This window comes from Amia ocellicauda, chromosome 2 (assembly GCF_036373705.1).
Source record: "Amia ocellicauda isolate fAmiCal2 chromosome 2, fAmiCal2.hap1, whole genome shotgun sequence".
Classification (NCBI taxonomy): Eukaryota; Metazoa; Chordata; class Actinopteri; order Amiiformes; family Amiidae; genus Amia; species Amia ocellicauda.
Window position 1 is genome coordinate 23,251,356 of NC_089851.1, and position 20,620 is coordinate 23,271,975.

Genomic DNA, 20,620 nt, shown 5'->3' on the forward strand with positions numbered 1-20,620 from the left:
TTTTGACATCAAATCAAGTTGTTAAAATATCAGAACATAAGCAACATTTTTGAAAACTATGACATATCTGCTTCCAAATCATTTGTCAGCAATCCTGCACACAAGTGTCAGTGTAGTTTCCCAGGATGGCAAACATTTGTGAAGGAGGAACTGTTGAAGCAAGATAAGTGATTTGACAAAACAGCATTCAAAAGTAAAATAACAAGTAAAGCCACAGTCTATGTCAGATAATCTTCATTACAGAAGTCAGTGGGAAGGAAAGTCGTTTTCTTTCCATGTATTTTTCTGGGAAGTAATTAACTCTATATTTCTGCATTACCCTTGCAAATTAATGGAATTGTAGGGAGATGAACAGAATTTATTTGCTTAAATAAGTCAAGCAAAAGTAGGAAAGGGACTTGGGGAATATAAGTAACACAGTGTAGATCACATTTAGTGGTGTGCAAATAAATTAACTACAAATGTTATTTATAAGCTACTCAAAGAAATTTTTCACAAATTGCTGAGGACCTATTTTTCCCCAGATGACAAATGTGACATGCAGGGTACTACTACATAAGAAGGGGGAAAACAGTCAGCAGATTTTGAAGAACATGATGCAGTTCTTTTCCATGAAAAAGGAAAATGTTTGCAGACAGGGTTTATCAGAAGGTTTACTGTTATGTTGTGTATGTACTTTCAAACTCCTGGTGAATGGGTAGGTCCAGCCAAGTAACTCATGTTTATAATTCTTCTTACTACAAAAATAATGCGTACTCTGACTGAGTAAAAAGGCTTACTCATCTACTATTTTGTGTACTTACATTTGTAGGGTGAGATGCACAAAAAGAATTAATATTATTAAAAATACAAGACGTAAGATCTTTTTTAAATATTTTTTTAGTTGACCTAAGTTATCTTATTGGCTGAAGGACACTTCTTTTTTATTTTGCAGCTGCAACAATCAGACCCCCCACCCCCTTCTGCCTCCAATGAATTGTTGTTCTGACTTGACTCGGTAATAACCAAGGAAGAAGTGTGAGGACACAATGTTTAGGCATCTGGTTTGTGTTATTTCTAGATGTCACAGGTGCTCTTCATAGCTGGAGATGCAGTCCATATGCAGCACTCTAGACCTGCTACACCCCACGCTTGGAAAGAGGAGGGGGATCAGTATGTGGGTTTATGTTTATTCGATTCTGTAGTGTAGTTTCAAACGCTTCTAGTTTGCACTCCTTATCAGAATGTATTAAACAGCTTTCAGTCAGGCAGTGAAGAATTTGTAAAGCTTATAAACTACTGGGCGTTTACAGATACTGTTTAGGTACTGTTAAAACTACAACTGTTCTTCATGATACAAGAACAAGAAATCATAATCAGTTTACAGAGTGATGTACAACTCTGGTTGCCCCAAAGTAAAATTTACTTCTGGTTTCTTTAAATTCTCTGCATTTGTATCCAATGTTGACATATTCAAATAAGTTCATTAACACTAGACATTTATACATATGGTGCTCCTCGTCAGAAGATGCTCTTATCATGTCATGCTGTGTCGAGGTTGATGTGTGAGGTATAAAACCAGTGATAATAGGATGCTATGAAACAGATGTGGTATTCCTCACAGCTTGACACCGCCGATAACAGGTTGCAAAATATTGTCATCATGTCATGATATTTATCATTTGCAGAACACAACGTGTCACAGTTCTAGACATCAGAGCTGAAATCAACATTTCCTCGTGATTTATCATGTGCTGCTTGGAGATATACTGTCGCAGGGTCATTTTGCCACCATTAGGTCATTTTAGAGTCACAAACCAGGCAGGATAAATGAAAATAAAATCAACTGCACCTTTCCATGTGTCAATTAGGTTATAACCATCCAACAAACAAGACTTTGTTACTGAATGCCAATTAAAGTAGTGATTAATTCAGTAATACAGAAAATATAGAATTACCCACTATTTATCCTGTTATTTGATTAAATTAAAATAAAACTTTGGTCAGTGCTGATACTGCTGTGGTCCCCAGAGACATATAATTATTGTACTGCTTTATATGAATCTCTACCTTCTTCTATCAGGATAAAATTAACAATGGCCTCATTTTTCTGTGCATGCTATTCATTATTGCTGAGAATTGTGCAGGGTTTCTCTAGTCCACTGATGCATACCTCCAGTGTTACAGTGTTATTTAGTTACATTTAATTGAATGCCCTATGCCAATCCTCAGTGGAAAACAATGTTCATATTCATGGGCACCTGCCACCCGGGTAATGTCCTTTAAGCTGGTGCACACTGGTGGTGTAAGAAACATAAGAAAGTTGGCAAACGAGAGGAGGCCATTCGACCCATCGTGCTCATTTGATGTCCATTAATTGTAGTTGAAGTGTCTTCCCTGCTTCTTCTGTGCTGCTTCCTGAAACGCTACAATCGTGTCCACTGCCACAGCATGGAATTAGCTCAAATTGAGATGGCTGCAGTGAAGAAAACAACTATTAAAAGAAAACATTGCTTTAAAATGTGGCTTCCTACACCCAATAATCCATTCTTGTTAAAAAATAAAAATGTGGACTGCCTTGTTGTCTAGCTGTGTAGGTGTACTTCAAAAGGAAAATGGAGGGCTAAAGCGTGACTTTCAAATGTTACATCAATATGCTGTTATTTTTGTTAAGAATTGTTCATATTTAGAGAGTTTTTAGTGGCTTCAATGCCCATCCCCTTATTTTCTTATCTGAAAATCTTTGCCACCTGAGAGTAAAGATAGTATGTGCATGGATGTACAAAAAGTAAACACTAAACACTATTTTCGTATTCTAATTTTTTTTATTTTTGAAGCACAGAATAATAAATATGACCAAACCCTGGGTTTGCAGCAATGGAGGGTAATTAAGGACAGTTAACAAAATGGTCTTAATAAACTCTGCCGTAATTAAGTCAGTAAACTTTTAATCAGTACCTCTGGTCTCCATCTGCCCCATTGCAGGTGAATTGGCAAAAACGAAATGACAGAAGTACTGGAAGATGTCTGTTTCCAATTGATCTCATATTGAAGTAGCAGGAGACCAGAACCACACAAGCCTCTGAAAGTACCAACAGCGATAGCATGTGCAGGGATACACGCAGTCTCCCTGTGGCCTAATTAGACATTGAAGCCTGCTGTTGTGTACACCTGGTCTTTACCAAATTCTAATTTAAAGCAGCAAAGCATTCATATTTGAAGGTGAAATACCCAGAACAGGCCCTGAAAGGATATGAGAACTCTATACTGTAATATGGGGCTGCACAGAAATGCACTCACTTTTGTATTCTTTGCCCAATGCAAATTGTTGTTATGACTGGTAATTCACAGGTAAGGACTATGATTTTTTTTTTAGTTTAATGCTATGTTACCCTTCTGCAGAGCTTTTTGCACTGGCAGGCAGACATGCCTTTTGGAATGAGCATACTGTCCTCTTGCAGCTTCTGATTCTTAGTAATCAAAAGTCAATTAAGGTTTTTTGTTGTTGTTGTTGTTGTTGTTGTTGTTGAATGGTTAGTTAGCCTGAAATTACAGAATACAGATGGCGTGTCAGAGAGAAAATAAAAAAAATGAAGTGACACAAAAGTACAGATGATCTGTATCAGTCCTACAAACCCTGCAATAATAGCTTGTTTTCAAGCACTGTGTTATAGGTTGTGTTTATTCATTACTATAATTATGGGCTTTCCATTAGGTAAACAAAAGCCTTAGCCAGACATTACTGGTATGACTGCTGATTTGGGGCTTTAGATTTACTTGCAAGCCAGCCTACCCCAGTACAAATTCCTAAACATATCATAATATTTATATTGTGTTCTACAGATGTCCAAGAGAGAAAATGTAAATGTAACTGAAACTGATGAAGGAGCTTATTTTTACTGAAGTTAAAATGTGCCACAGGTAGATGTTTCTGGGTCTTGTTGCAGGTCAGCCACATATGGTGTGGTATTCAGTGAAACATGAGGTGCAAGACAAAGCAGTGCTGTGAATGTCACATGCAAATGGTGATACACCATTCTGTTATGGAAAGGGGGAAGTGTAATTGCAAAACAACATCGGGGTCGGAACAATTAACATTCAACATTTATAATTATCGAAAAGACTATATTTAATCCAGTAAATCAAACACTTTAAATTGTGTTAGTCTCAAAATTGATTTGTATTTTATAGAAACAACAGATGTTCCAAACGTCCCTAAAGAACACCAACACTGTTTTCTGTTAAACAGAAATTACCTGCTCTCTTGTCATGTTTTTAGGCTGCACAATAGATTCATTTCAATTTTTGCAAAATGCAGCGCCATGTTTCTAAAAACAGATGTATTCTTTTCATTTGCTCACCTTTCCCCTCTATTTTTTCTTGTTGTTTGTGTTTTAAATTTGCAATTAAAAACAGGTCGAATACAATAATACCTCAGTACAATTCATTTTTTGGCAAGAAGTATACTTCAATTTGAAGATATCTGTGTCGCTAGACCCATCTGTGTATGGAATCGCTATTTCTGCACTGGATCAATATGAATATTAGGTATTTCAATTATACTGATGGTGATGAAACTTGTCTGGCCTTTTGTGGGGAGGATTTCTGTGATCCAGAAAAGGCAGTAGGTGATGCATATGTTTTATATTTTAAAATGTTTTCACTGTAGTTTAAATCTGGGTTTAATGCAGATGTGTTGTTTTAAATGGAGAATCACCATCTTTTGAATTCTACCCTCTCCTGTCACCCATAGTTTCAAGGACAAACCAGTCTCATGATAACACAACACAAATTTTGTAACTTTAAATAGCTTGAATGGCTTCACAGGGCAGGCAGCAGTGCTCTTAGACAAATGGTAAAGATTATCGAGGATCATTGTAGCCTGCTTGCAAAGGTGAAAGCAGTTAGTCAGCCTGCCAAATGTCAGACATTACCTAGATCATCTGAACTGAATGCAATGGTTTCTTAAAGCCCCAAGCTATGCTGGCCCCTAAGTAATGTGCTGGTAAGTCTGCCATTGGGTCAGTATGCATCGGCCTCACGGTTTGTGTTCCACCTATTTTTGTCAGCCTAATTTTGATTCCTTTTATACTGCAAAAATGCAGGGTTAATGTTGGTTATGTAAAGACAGGGATAATATATATTGACTGAATCACTGGTTATTATTTACAGTTATGATCCTAAGGATGTAATTGTGTCATACCTGAAATCACTAAGGTCACTAAGAAATGTCAAAAACAAACAGATCAATAAACCTTAATTTGCTGGATAAGTTTGGTTTTCTGACAGATATCCTTTCTAAATAGAAAAGGATGACAGATTACAAATGGCCTCTTAACTATGCATGGCAATTTAATCTGAACCTATTAGTCTAAGTCTAAGAGATTGAAATCACAGCAGCACATTCTATAATTATTTTAAATTCACTTATTAAAAACATCCAGGACTAATTTACTCACACTTTGTACATCTGCAATACAACATTCTCTGCATATCAAATGTTCAGGTTGCAATGGGATTGCAGACAATTTTCAGACACAACTGTGGCACAGTATGCCTTTGCCAGTTACTTTTAAGATTGAACTCTGTCCCCTGTGACACCACTGCCATACAAAACAAGATTCTTAGAGATGATGTTCAATTCTCTTGTAAACATTTTTTAGTTGTAGTGTTAATAGTAGTAAGTTTCATATTACATGACTTCCTGTATATTCATAATAATTAAAAATACCATATTCTGTTTACATTCTCATAAAATCGGCTTGGAATATATGACATAAATACAAATAAAATATAGAGCATTGTGTGAATGATGAAAATAAATCTAATTATAACTTGATATTCCATGTATACCTTCTGCTCATGAAGGAATCCAGGCATATCACATGTCAGAAGGTCCATATCATGGTGCTCTGAAGGGCCTTTGTTCTGACTGTTAGACTGCATGCATTCCTTTACAGTTCATTCCAGTGGAAAATGGTCACTTTTCTCTAGCCTTGAGATGGTGGTATTTGGTCATCCTAAATATAGCTTTAGTTGCACTCTTTCTAACAAGCCCAATGCACTGTTAGACTTGCATTACCAATCCTAGCACATAATGTATTCTGTTATTACATACCCACCAGCTATGGTCACCTTTGAAACATGTCTGCTTACTGTTTTAAATATGCATGCACTTCTATTTGCTTTTACCTTGGTGCAAAGATTCTTAGGGCTGGATTAAATCAAAATTTTGACCCACCTGCTAATAGAAAACTACAGATCTATACTCAGTTGCAGCATCATTTTTAGTAAGGCAGCACTGTTAGGTTAGGGCTCTGAACTCATAACTGGAAGGTTGAGGGTTCGAATCCCAGGTGGGCAGTGTTGTTGTATCCTTGAGCAAGGTACTTTGCTCCAGTAAAATGCCCAGCTGTATAAATGGGTACAAATGTAAGTTGCCCAGGATAAGAGCGTCTACTAAATGACAAAAATAATAATACGATGCCACTTTCTTCTGATCAGAAATCTAACTGCTTTGTAGTTTGGTATTAGCAGGTGGGTCAAAGTTTTGATTTAATCCGGCCCTTAGTCTATAAACTAACTTCTTAACTTCTTTCTGGTGAACTTCTGTGCATTTAAAGTTGTCTGGATGCTTCCAATGAAGATAAAAATTACAAACACATTACAAAAACATAGCACCACCTGCAGATTGAGGCTTTTTATACCTCACTGCACCGAAAGACCTTTGTAAATGCAGTTATATGTAAATGTTATAGGAATGTCAGTGAATATATTGCGACTGTTTAAATTCTGTGGGTCCTCAATTAAGTATTGTATTTCATAAAAGCTGGTCAGAGTTACGCCATGGGATTTGTTTGGCTATGTAACTACTTAAGAAAATATGGATTTGATTACATATATGGGTTTATATATATATATATATATATATATATATATATATATATATTTTTTTTTTATTAAGTAAAATCATCATCGTTGTGATCCCTCATCATGTCCTACAGCAAAATATAAATTAATACAATTAAAAACTGTCTGGTTTTGTGAGAATCTTGAAAGTCAATTTATGAACATTTCAGCAGTTTTTTCCCCCCAACAACAGCCCAAATCTCTGTTGTACAATTATCATACTTGCATGTTATTTTCATTTTGCTTTTGACAGACATTTACTGTGCTATGTCTACAGGCTATATTTTCATGTGATTTGTAGATTCTTGTTCATTTTTATAAGCAGTGGAAAACAATCCACAAAACACTTAAGACAGCAGGAGGGGTGTGTTTGTCTGTATCTCAGTCTAGCTGGGACGTGATCAGTTGCTTTGTGTCAGACCAACACCTTACTTGGCTTTCTCCCAGGGCAGATAAATCCTTTTTAAAATCTGTTCAGTCTTGCTGGGGAGTTTAGTCTGCACAGCTGCTAAGATGCCTCCTGTTATTATGAGTTTTACTTCAATATTGTATATGGCAAGTACAGTGCTGTTTTGTGGTGCAAGTTACAGCCTATATATGCTTGATTAAATAGGTCCTGCAGGTGCTTAGTTACTGATCATATCACACACAGTAATTATTTATTATACCACTATTCCTTCTTGATACTTTAGGAACTTCTGACGTTTTGCAGTGTCAGTTGTCTGAATTTATAATGTAACTACCAAAATGCTCTTCAGAGTAAGGATCTGTTCCACAAATACAGAAACTCTTTGATTTATTTAACAAATTCATACTATTTTGAACGATTCTGCCTCTGGTTTTGTTTTCTATCATGTGATGGCCCTTCATTTTTTGAAATGTAAACTGTTTTTAATTAAACTCAGAATAAGCTGTTAATGACCAAACAACGATTATTCTTTTATATATACACCAATCAGCCATAACATTATGACCACTGACAGGTGAAGTGAATAACACTGATAATCTCTTTATCATGGCACCTGTCAGTGGGTGGGATATATTAGGCAGCAAGTGAACATTTTGTCCTCAAAGTTGATGTGTTAGAAGCAGGAAAAATGGGCAAGCGTAAGGATCTGAGCGACTTTGACAAGGGCCAAATTGTGATGGCTAGACGACTGGGTCAGAGCATCTCCAAAACTGCAGCTCTTGTGGGGTGTTCCCAGTCTGCAGTGGTCAGTACCTATCAAAAGTGGTCCAAAGAAGGAAAAACGGTGAACTGGCAACAGGGTCATAGGTGGCCAAGGCTCATTGATGCACGTGGGGAGCGAAGGCTGGCCCGTGTGGTCCGATCCAACAGACGAGCTACTGTAGCTCAAATTGCTGAAAAAGTGAATGCTGGTTCTGATAGAAAGGTGTCAGAACACACAGTGCATCGCAGTTTGTTGCGTATGGGGCTGCGCAGCCGCAGACCAGTAAGGGTGCCCATGCTGACCCCTGTCCACTGCCGAAAGCACCTACAATGGGCACATGAGCATCAGAACTGGACCACGGAGCAATGGAAGAAGGTGACCTGGTCTGATGAATCACGAGTTCAAGGTGTTGACTTGGCCTCCAAATTCCCCAGATCTCAATCCAATCGAGCATCTGTGGGATGTGCTGGACAAACAAGTCCGATCCATGGAGGCCCCACCTCGCAACTTACAGGACTTAAAGGATCTGCTGCTAACATCTTGGTGCCAGATACCACAGCACACCTTCAGAGGTCTAGTGGAGTCCATGCCTCGACGGGTCAGGGCTGTTTTGGCGGCGAAAGGGGGACCTCCACAAAATTAGGCAGGTGATCATAATGTTATGGCTGATCGGTGTATATATATATATATATATATTTTTTTTATGTCTTCATTGAGCCACTGATTCACCATTTTTTTCTGGTTGTACTTCTTTTTCCCCAACCAAAATTAAACACAATTTTCTAATAAATAGTGTGTAGGTATGTCAATTGATTAAGACTGAAAGACAAGCAGTGAAAACAGAAGCCCTAACTATAGTAGAAATTGCTATAGAGAATGGCAGAAAAGGTACAGAATTGCATTACAGAGGAAACCGGCAAGAATGTAATGGATGATGATAATTTATTTTATATCATGTGTAACCTTTTTTAGTCACCTTGGATAAAGCCTGCAGACAAATGAATTAGAAGAAGAATTTGTCAATATAATTGATTAAATTGGGTAATATAGTGGGGGCATTTTGTGTCTGGATAGATCCCTGTAAAAAGTGAGTTTATCAGCAATTAAGTGGTGAAAAACCATTAGCAAAAAGCAAGAGTGCTTCAATGTTTCACACAGGCCCATGTTAACAAAGTCATAGTTCAACAACGTGTCAAATCAATTACAAAAAATGCAGCGCAGACCCAGACTCTGAAACGTACATTTTATTTCTCAATAGAATGTTTTTCCTATTTATTTAATTCTTCAGATTTCAAATGTTATAGATTTATACAATACCTTGATTAAAATATTTCTTTCCCTCATTAGTCACATAAAATAGCTACCAATGTGTAGTGTTTATTACGCTCTGACACGTTTCTTTTACATTTGATCACAGTTTTTATGTTTTTATTTTTATGAGTGACTCTTTACATTAAGTGTCAATATGTTAACTACGGTGGCTCATTGAGGACATGACAAAAAAAATTATAATAATAGCCCCTATGGTTATGTTGTGACCACGACATAACTTACCTATCCATTAACTCAAGATCACGGGATAACCCTATCTCTCGCTTCAGTGTTGTCATTTTCATGAGACAGCGCTGAGACTGGAGCAGTGCTGTGTCAACACATTAGGTTTTATTTTCAACAAGGCTAATGCAGACAGACATTGTTTCATGCCTTTCAATAATTGAAGGACTACACATCACTGTCCGCCACCTTAGACGTCAACTTGCCAGACTTAGACTTTACAGACGATCCTGCAACTGTGGCGAGCTTCATTACAACACAGCCTCCTGGTTAATGTATAGACTACCCACTGGACTGAAATGTGCCTAATGCATTACACTTCTGTGAAGTTTGCTTATTCTCTCTATATCTCGCTTCTTTTCTAAGTGTATTCTGGTTTCATTCCATTTCCACCCAGTCCAGAGACATGCGGTTCAGGTTAATTGGTCACTCAAAATTGCCCATGGTGAGTGTGTGTCCGAGGCCTGGACCCCAGCACACTGTTTCAGTTTTCTTGACACAACTACCAAACTACAATCATCATAATCATAAACATGTTCATATTAGCATTTTCTACGTGTGCCTATTTGTAATTAGGCTCATTCTGCATAATGAACATTACAAGTGACGTAACCCCTCAGCACAGTGTTCAGCTCACCTGTAGACAGGCTCTGTGTCGTGGCTGAACACTGTGCTGTGGTGGAGGCGCTCAGTGAACGCGGCTCGGATCCTGATTGGGGAGTTTCAAATGTATCTGTCACACATGTATTTATTGTTATTACTATAATAATAATGTTTTTACTGGTATTATTGTTCCGTACAATACAGGGGGTGGAATAAGTCTGTTAAGCACTGAGTCTAGTTATGCCTGATTGAAATGATATATTTTAAGTCTTAGTCTGTGTACACTTGACGAGTTGTCCCAGTGGTCTGAATCACCGCACAGTGCTCCCCTTTGATAAGCATGACATTGTTTGTGTATGTTTTATACAGTTTTAACTGTTACAGATGTAGCGGTCTCAGCCCACTGTATGTTTTTCACTTTGATTACTTTGATTAAATACACCTATATCACATTTGCACGTTTTAATTTGAGTTCTCCCCCTCCAGTCCCCATGCAGTTTGATGTTTAATGAATAATTGAATAGAGTTTTTAAAGCCCCTGTGTCGCCAGTTAAGGGGTGGCCACTGCTTTGATGTGTAGTCCTTCAATTATTGAAAGGCATAACACAATGTCTGTCCTTTAGCCTTGTTGAAAATAAAACCTAATGTGTTGACACAGCACTGCCCCAGTCTCAGCGCTGTCTAATGAAAATGACAACACTTCCGTTTTCTCTGATAGCGAGAGATAACATTATGTCATGATCATGACGTAACGGCCCGTTATGTCGTGATCACGAGATTACCATAGGGGCGATTTTTTTTTTCATGTCCTCAATGAGCCACCGTAGTTAACCCATAAGGGTTGTCACAATTACATTGAAAAGTAATGTTTTAATTGATTCTCATTATTTGGGGAATTGTTTAAATGATGGTGGAATATACTGTATTCATTGTTTATAGTAACCTCACCAATTATAGCAGACACACCTTGTTTGACCCAAAGTATACAGTATACTCTCTTCTGTCAGCTGACAAATGTATGAAAACAAATTGTATTGGTTTATTTGGTCTCAAACTATTATGAGAAAACACTTCAATACAACACATTGCAATCGTGGGTTGCTCATCAGAACCAATAAATGTGAAGTCCAAGTCTAAGGTGGTATGTTCTGTTATTTTTATTCACTGGCTTCCTTTGTACTTTCACCTTGTTTGGACTATCTGTATGCTTAGAAATCAAAGCTCCTTCCTTATAATCTGTTTACTGTTTACATACAAACTAAGGTCACGTCATAGTTTTGGTGCCACCAGACGTTGAATTGCAGCATTGCCATGTATTTTATTTCTGTGCTTCCTTTCTAGCCTTGCCACAGTCCCCATTTTTCTCACCATAACAGATCTTTCTTTCCTAAACAATTATATTTTTGGTGTTTTAAATCTTCTGTGTGTTTTTTTTTAATAAAGTGTTGCCAAATGTTTTAAGTCTTTTCAAAGTCAAACATGCAGCACTGGCGATGTGCGCTTTCTGTAGCGAAACCAAGAACACATGCTGATTCTCATGTTGACTTTGGAGGTGTTTGAGGTAGACTGTGTATGAACACCTGTCAGCAGCTGGGCATGGTGATAACACTGCCTTCATGGGAAATCACAAAGCCCATGTTGGTCAAGTGTGTAATTAAAACCACTTAAAATGTCAAATGCTCTCCACAATTGGAACTGTGTGGCTTATCTCAATATTACCAGCTGCCAACTGGGATAGAAACAAGATCAGTTCCTCTCTTTCTTTCAGTTTTTCTATTGTTTAAATAGCAACACACCTCCCTCATACAATTAACGTAAAAAGGTAATTAAAAAAGCTTCCTTCATTCATTTTCTAAATAGGCTCTTTTTTGTTTGTGTACTTAAGCATTATTGATTGATTGATTAATTGATTGATTGATTGATTGATTTTTGTATGTTTTGCAAGGCACTGGCTTTTGAGCCATTTGAAATAACCATTGCATGTTCCTGAAGTCAATCTGTAAAATTGTTTAGTGGCTGTCATGGACTTGTTCCCTTTAATCCAGCTAGCCTTCCATTACAGTGCATCTCTTTCATGCATTAAAGGAAACATCTTTCTTGTTTCTTCTTTGTGTTGTCTTGTTTTCTCTGAGGAGGTGCATTATCTTTCTTTGTTGTTGTTGTTGTTGTTGTTGTTGTTGTTGTTGTTAGGGAATACTGCATCAGCGGAACCACTTCATCAGAAATACACGAGCTTCGAAACAAATACGAAATTAGGGACTAAGGTTTACAGTTATTGGACTCAGCTGTCATAGAGGTACTCTGAATCCATAATATGTCTCGAGTACCAGTGATGGAAATGGACTTCATTGTTAAAGAAGTACATTAAAATTCAGACACCTTGGCTACTTATGTGTATTAGCTGGTGCAGTTCGAAGCACTTATCAGGTAATGAGAATGGCCCCCTGAGGACTGAGGGAAGTGAGAGCAATACGGAGGAGCTCAGTGGAGACACGGCCGGCTCCCGTCTGGAGCTTCTTACTGGCATCAGTTATACATTATAAATCAGCTACCCACTTCCCAATTAAAATGGCAAAATGCAGGTTATTCAAATAATGTGCTAAAAAAGCAAAAATATTTCAGAAAAAAATTATCAAGTTGTGATTCCACTGTATATAATACATTATCAACAATGCTAAAAATCTTAATAAAATCTTTTAATTGTTCAAAATTACAGTGATTTGAATTTGCTACACTCTTGTCAGATGAGTTACAGAGAAATGAACATATCCAATTGTATTTTTATGTTACCTAAAAGACATGGCTGCTGGGCCTGGCATACATAGACCAGAAGAACTGCTTTCAAGAACAGATACTCAAAGCAAATTGTCATGTTGTACTTTTGAAAGTCTGACGTTTATTCTGGAGTGACTCCAGTGACCTCAGTCTACTAGGCCAACTACTTATATTTTTAACCTGCGTCCGGTGAATTACCACTCGGCTGGAGTAGGGTAACTTCACCCACAATCGAGGGAATTGAAGGGTTATTCCTAAACTCTGCTTTGTGTCACTTTGCATCCTTCCAGATAATTGTCAGTATTTGTCTCTCACAGTGGGAGGAGAGTTCGAATGTTAAAAATAAAAGGAGAAGTTGGAACCTCTGGAGAGTTAGGGTGGGACTGAAGTAAATTACTGGGTGCGCTGTCCCAGATGTAAGAAATTGTGGCTAGGAAAACTTTATTTATTTTCACAGCAATTAACCCTGCATCATCTGGTACAGATCCTTTTGTTTTTTCCCTTGCTGTTTGTAAATAAATTATAGAACAGGTATTATTATTAATCCAGATCTAAGCTGTTTGAGTTCCATCAGCATTAACAGTAAAATGCATAGCAATTTTAAAACCCTGTAAACAAGAGAACAATGTATAAAATAAAGTGGCTCTCTAGGTGACCCACTCTAAAACCCGGCAGCAAGGTTATTTTTGAAAGCAGCGTTTCCCATTTTGATATTGTTAAACCAATTCAGGCACAGGTGGGTTTTTTCTTTTTTCTTTTTTTCTTTTATGGTAACAGTGTTTTCCAAATCTGCTTGCATTCAGGATGCAGAGTGACTGAGGAGGAGTTGTTACATTTGACATTTGCTTCTTGCTCTGAAAGACTTGACTAGATTTTAAAAAGTTTTAGCGTGCCTGAAAAATCTGTCTGTTTGGGAAAATCAGTCTATCTTCTGGGAGTCGCTCTTTTGTGAAGGAAAAATGACAAATGTGTGCCAGTGGATGTATGTATAATCTATTGCAGGAAGTATATTAATACCTTTGTCTACTTGTCCTAAATTCCTTTAGTTTTGATAGTCTTCAGGTTATAATGAAATCATGCAATGTGTGTGTTTAGATTAACAACTGTAATATTGAAATATCTGGGGGTCTGATTACGGGGTTAATTAAAATCTTTCCCCTGAAGGTATTCTACATAACAATGTCCATAAACAAACACCTACACACACAGTAACTATGCGATTTTGTGTGTGTGTGTGTGTGTGTGTGTTTATTCTTCCGCCGAAGTGCTGAATGTTGAAATATGGATTTTCTTTTAGTCTACTGTCTGTTAATACTTCACAAACTACAAACTAAACAAGTAGACCACATATTGTTTCATTGCTTTATTGCAAACTATTTCAGAAGATGGTGTGTCCATACATTTTCTGCAACTTGTATACCATGCTTTGTGATGAGATGTTGGGTCTACAGCTCAGCAAGCACACATTAGAAAAGCCAAGGCACTAAGGCAGTAATCTAAATCACTGTTAATACAAGAAACAATACAAGAAAGAAGGAGCCCATCACTGAAATGAAAATATCTGTGACATATTATAGTTGTAGTTGAATGTATTCATACCATTCATTTGTCACAATGTTATTTGGTGATTTGTTTAGCTTAACAAATATTGTTCATTAAGATATACTTATTCATCACATTTTTCAAAGCTTGCTGAGCACTGATTTATCTTAGAGAAAATATTCATTTTGAGTGAAGTGAGGTAGGACAGGGGGTGTAGACTGCAACTCCTGAGTCACTGTAAAGTCTATAAGCTACATGGACTGAGTGTGATGTTATTTTGTGCTGTTGTTGGTGTTGTTTGTGATTTTAATGGTTATTGCAGGGCTCTTTGACAGATATCACTGTTTTTAAAGAACACAATAGTATATATCAATTTCTAGTTTGTATTGAATTTCAGATGGCTTTGCATGAGTTCCTGTTTTGTTTTTTCCAACTTGGTTTTGGAAAAAATATTAAAATGTTAGAGGCTCCTAACACATTTTACACTGGCCAGCATTACACTGACATGCATTTCTTTGTTTTTGCTTAAAGTCGAACCTAGCCAATAGCATTACTTTTTTCTTCCAAAGCAAAGGCTGGCATTTTAATACACCACATTTAGATCTGTTTACTGAATGTAAAGGGCATAAACAAGGCTGTGTTATCAATCTGTCACACATTCACAAAGATGTTTAGACAGATGGGCACCTCTTCTTTGTGTAGCTCACAAGTTGCTGATGAATGTGTGATGCCTGAAAATAATATTGTTTGTAAAGGGGGTAATATTTACCTTAGAAACCAGCCATTCGCTTTTGTTGCAGTGACAAAAAAATAAATAGTCTTGCCGAAACTCTGCAATAATCCCATGAACTCTTAAAGTTCCAAAAAGGTCCTAATTGATTCGGTTAATTGACAGAAGCACACTTCCAAACAATGCAATTGCTCTGATGACTCCAGTTGTGCGATAGCTGCTATTGATTTTGCACAGACTGTCCGCCTTTTTTTCTGAAATTATAAAAAAGTGTATTCTGTCTCTGATTGATTTATTCTGTCTGAGTCTGAGCTTTCAAACTAGAGTTGCCTGAAGCTATAATTGATAGGTAGGAATGAAAAGATTACACTAGAAATTGCAGATCTTCATTGGGAACACCATTAATCAATCTTACCTCTCCTGTCAGCCTTTCATTATTATGAATCTAAACAGATTTTATATCCTATGATGAATCCTACTCTCCGTGTGGTCTCACCTCAGGCTAGCTTTTTAATTTTCGAAGTGAAAGTTATTTTTCAAAAATGTATACAATTTTATGCATTTTAATTTAAGAAAGTGTTTGTTTTTCGATTGATTTAGTTATTATTCAGCAAATGATGAATACATTTCCATATACATGCCTAGAACATCTACCATACTGTAGGCTATGTATTTCTCTGTATTTATTGGACTTTCTATGTTAAATGTAATGCAGGTTCAAATTAATTATATGGATTGTTAACAAGAATGCTATTATGTAATCTAGATTCATTATAGTTTTTAAAGTGAATCTCGATCATTACACATTTCCTATTAGTCTGATTTAACTGATTTCCAAAATGGCAAAGAAGTAATCTCCCCTCAAAGCCTTGATCCACAGTGTCCTGCCATATTTACGTTTTAGATATATCACTTATATACAATTCTGCTCATGATTCGGGGGTTTATGGTTACAGTCCCCACTGGAATGCCCTGCAATATCCAGGGATTTCAGATCAATCTCCAGGACACATCTGGGAGTAACCCAGGAAAATAATCATTTGGGGGAGTAATGTAATCATATTGAATTGTCATTTCTGTTTGGAAATGCTTATTACTTTGATTGATTTCTAAAAGTGAATACATATCATGTCAATTTAATTCACAGCATGCTGTACAATTAACTGTTGTATTTGTAGGTATATATAGTGTCAAGTAATTTATTTTGACACTGCAATGTAGTAACAGAATCCTTTATTAATTGTCAATTTGGTTGTCTAAATGAAAGGGTTTCAGATACCATGAATGTGGTAACTGCTTTAGACAAGGACATTTATAATGTATTCGTCAAATTTCCAGGGAAACGAACAAACAAACAAACAAACAAAAAAACTATACTGGTCTGCAGGACAATAATGGGAAAACAAGTGCAGTTTCAAAGCAGGCCCGTTTTTCAATGTAAGGCTATATACACTTAGTTAAGCTGTTAGTTTGTGCTCGGGCATTTGTGTGGCGCGTGAGGAATCTGCCACCATTAAAATGTGTTCTCTGCAGTTTGTTATCTGATAGTGCTTGTGTGCCTGCAGGCCACATATGCACTTTAATTTTCCCTAGCAAGTCCATTGAGTGACAGTCAGGTAAATTGAATTTTTGGTGGGTAGCAGAGGTATAATAAGAGCGACAGGATGAGCTGAAAAACATGCATTTGCAATGTAGTTACAGTATGTTTAAATTTGACTTCTCTCTTGGTTTGAAAGACACTGAAAATGTAAAGAATTCCTGGAAATCCCTGTAAAGTGAGAAAGCGGGGTGTTCTGCTAGAAGAAGCTTTTCATTATGGAAAGTTTCACAAGAAACAGGGAAATTGTATACTTGCAGGCAGCATAGTTTGAGGTATTTGATATAAACTGGAACAAGGTGCTGTGTTGTCATATCTCTATCAGTTGTCTCTGACTTTGTGCTGGATGCATGAATTACCACTGACATTAACACTGATAACATAACTGTCAGCTGCAGTGTCAGTTTTCCTGCTCCAGATGGCATCTTGCATAGCATTTGTGAAAGGCATACAAAAAGCAATAACTCAAAACGATAATTCTTTGTATTATGTATTTTTTCTGAAAACAACAACACACAAAAAACTTACTCCAAGATCATACCGAATTCACCAGAGCATAAAATGTAGTTGTTGTATATTTTGGCAGGAAAATAAAGGAATCCTTTACATTCTGCATACCGTTATAGCCTTTTATAGCATTTTAAATGCAGCAGTAAAATGTCTATATGTGAATTGAACCTGTATTTATAACTGGAATAGTGCAGATTTACAATTATGGGAAACGTGAATACAGTTGCTAGCCATATAAGCAGCCAGACTCTCTAACACTGGGAAGCCCATAAAAAAATGAATGACAAGGAAAGTCACAAAGGTTATTCTACATCATAAGGCTCCGGGCTCGAAAGGAATCACAATACAAGAGCAGCACAACTATGCTGTGGATCAATAGAAATATAACACAAGGTCAGAGGTCATGCTGCACAGGCAACCTACATTTACAATGTATTCATATGTTTACAGTGCAGTGTGGGAGAGTGAAAGTTTTAGCTCATTTTGATAAGCCTTATAGGGCAGAGGTTCCCAGACTCCGGTCCACGGTTACTGGTCTGTAGCTCATTTGGTTGGAGGCAGATTGTGTGCTGCTCACTATCACATTGATCTCAAATCCACATGGAAAAAATCCTAAAAAGTTTTGAAGCAAAAAGTTCAAAATGCTTCAAATGTTTTGTATTGCTGTAACATTTGTTTTGGTTATTACATTTTAATTTTCCTCATACGAGTGCACGTGTATGTTTAATATGCAATAACATGTATGTGGGCTCTGTAGTTCATATTGTGGCAGCCCGCAATATTTTAATACCACAAATAGCCTGACCGCAGTGTGAAAAAAATGTGGGAACCACTGTTATAGAGCACAGGACACCGAGATGAGAAACCGCATCAAAACTGGAATGCGATTAACCTGGGGGCAAAACTCATTTCATCCTGGTCAGATACTTTATGTATGTGGTCTTCAACATTTGTTACCTTATGCATTCTTTATTCTCATTTTCAGCACATATGTGTCAGTAAACCCCCAAGCTATAGGGCTGCGTATATCCAACAATAACTGGGAGCAAATGACTGCTGAACATTTGACCCAGATCTAGTCCCAGCCTCCGGGAAAGACATTCCAAAACACTGCAGAGCACAGTATTGGTTGCAGCTGTGGGTTCAGAAAGAATCTATAGGCATGGCTATGAGTGATACATTATGCCAAGAACATATTGCACTATTCCATACTGGGCTATTAGAATTTGGAGACTGTCATGTGTCATAATTAATCAGATTGGACTGATTCAGTTGGTGCGTAAAAGGAGGAAGCTGCAGGTTATTGTATGTAAAAAGGAATCCTATTGTTTGGCTTTTACTATATGTATTTTTTTACCTTATACAAATTGATATATCATTAGTGTATTTACAAACTGTTTATGTGTATAAGGATAGGCTATTGAAGATAATAAATGCATTCTAATGTGCCCTTTCCCCCCCTTTGAATCCCAGGTCTCCTCTGCAGATGCCCAGAGCCCTGTTGGGCGCTGAGGAGAAGTGAGCAGTACCGAGACACCCATGGCTCCTGCCACGGGAAGCTGCCTGGCCAGGCGCCTGCTGTCCCTGCAAGGAATGCTGGTCCTGCTGGGAGGTGGAGCGGCCAGCAGAGCAGCCAGCTGGGCCCAGGACACCCAGTGTCACAGAGCCGAGCACCCCGTCATCACACACACAGGTGAACTGAGCATCGGGACTGCAGGGATAAAGAGCGCTTTGAATGTCCACAACTTCAGTGTGCTAGAGAAGCGGGTATTAGACCTTTATAGACCCCTATTTAGAATAAATGTTAAATTGGGTCATTTCTGCAGGCTTTAGCATCTGCAAAATTAGCTATTATCAGTATAGTGATCTCTACAGTAAGTATAATTGTTTCCTATTTAAGATTTATATAAAAAGGAAAGGTTATGCTGTTTATTTGGAATAATAAACTTGCTGTGTAAGCTGGTATGAGGATTTATAGAGTTTATTCCTGACTAGAAAAGCGCATAAGCAAAATATAAAACTATTACACTGACAAAGAGTAACTGCATGGAGGAAACAAGGACATTGTTTGTCTGTTTGAATCGGGTCTCTGGGCAGAGACAAAGATATTTGCCATTTACAACCTGGGTATTTGGTCAGCACTACATGTACTATATTGGGGTTAATGATCCATCCTGTTAGGCTGAGTGAAAGATCATCTAACACAATTGCTTTTCTGGTCAGATTTAGTGACAGAAAGCCGATGGTCCCCTTGCCGTCAACCATTTATGTTCCATAATGTATATTTCCATCCTTGATTTCGCTCCATTAAACAGATCTGTTCTGCCTGTTCTGCAACATGCCTCTGATTAATTTAGTGCATTTTCATAAGAAATTCACTCCGAAAACAATGTAATGAAGGTAGTTTTTACGGCTGTGATCAAAGCAGTCCCTTGAGAGTTCATTGCCACACACAAATGATGATAGTATGGCTGCAAACAACAGGGGGTGAAACAGCACTTACTGCAAAGCAACTGTCTTTGTTATTCTTTTTACAGATGCTTAGGATGTTTTAAAGATGTTCTAGAAATAAGTGCTTTTTAGAGATTTCAAAAAGTGTTGTGATAGAAATGGGAACTGTTTCAGTGGGTTTGATTGTGCCAAAGCTAATACTTTTCAGAAACCCCCAACTGCACAAACACACGTCAGGAAATAACAACAAAACAAAGGAAAAAACTAAAATAGTTTATTAAACTTTTAGTTTTTACATCATAAATTAGGTTTCAAATTATAGAACAAGAAACTAAATAATTCTTATATAACCATTAGACAGTTTTAAATGCTTTTTACTTTTTCTTCCAAAGCAACCCATATTTCCTCCCTGTCTCTTTCTTAACTTCTAAATATTTTTTTAAAAAGCTTTAAAATGTTCTCATCCGTCTTCATGAATAATGGAGTGGAGACCTTCAGACGAAATAGAAAGGAGCCTTGGAAATGTATTTGTGTCAGCCTAGTTTACCTTGTTTATAGAAACAGTCGTACGCTGGCAAAAGGCCCTGTCAGTGACTTCAAGATTCACTGTTGAGAAAAGGATGGTCTCCTAAGTAGCGCTTCTGTTGGCATGTTTGATTAGTGTTTGAGTATTACCCCTGCACAAATTACACAATCCGTCCTCTCTTTCTTGTATTGCACTGCTTAAAAATACTTTTGTTGCTTTGCAGGTCAAAGTTGGACCTTGTATTTTTGATTCACATGCAAAGTAATTTTAGC

At 37.3% G+C, this 20,620-nt stretch overlaps 1 protein-coding gene across 2 annotated transcripts in view; it reads left to right on the plus strand.

The window, feature by feature from the left end:
- Positions 1-20,620, plus strand: part of sema5a (sema domain, seven thrombospondin repeats (type 1 and type 1-like), transmembrane domain (TM) and short cytoplasmic domain, (semaphorin) 5A) — a 131,686-nt gene that overhangs the window by 14,586 nt on the left and 96,480 nt on the right. For both annotated transcript variants that reach the window (XM_066721387.1, XM_066721396.1), the window contains exon 2: positions 18,845-19,064. In XM_066721387.1, coding sequence (XP_066577484.1) covers positions 18,911-19,064 — 154 coding nt within the window. In that variant the 5' untranslated portion in view covers positions 18,845-18,910. The remainder of the gene's footprint in view (positions 1-18,844; positions 19,065-20,620) is intronic.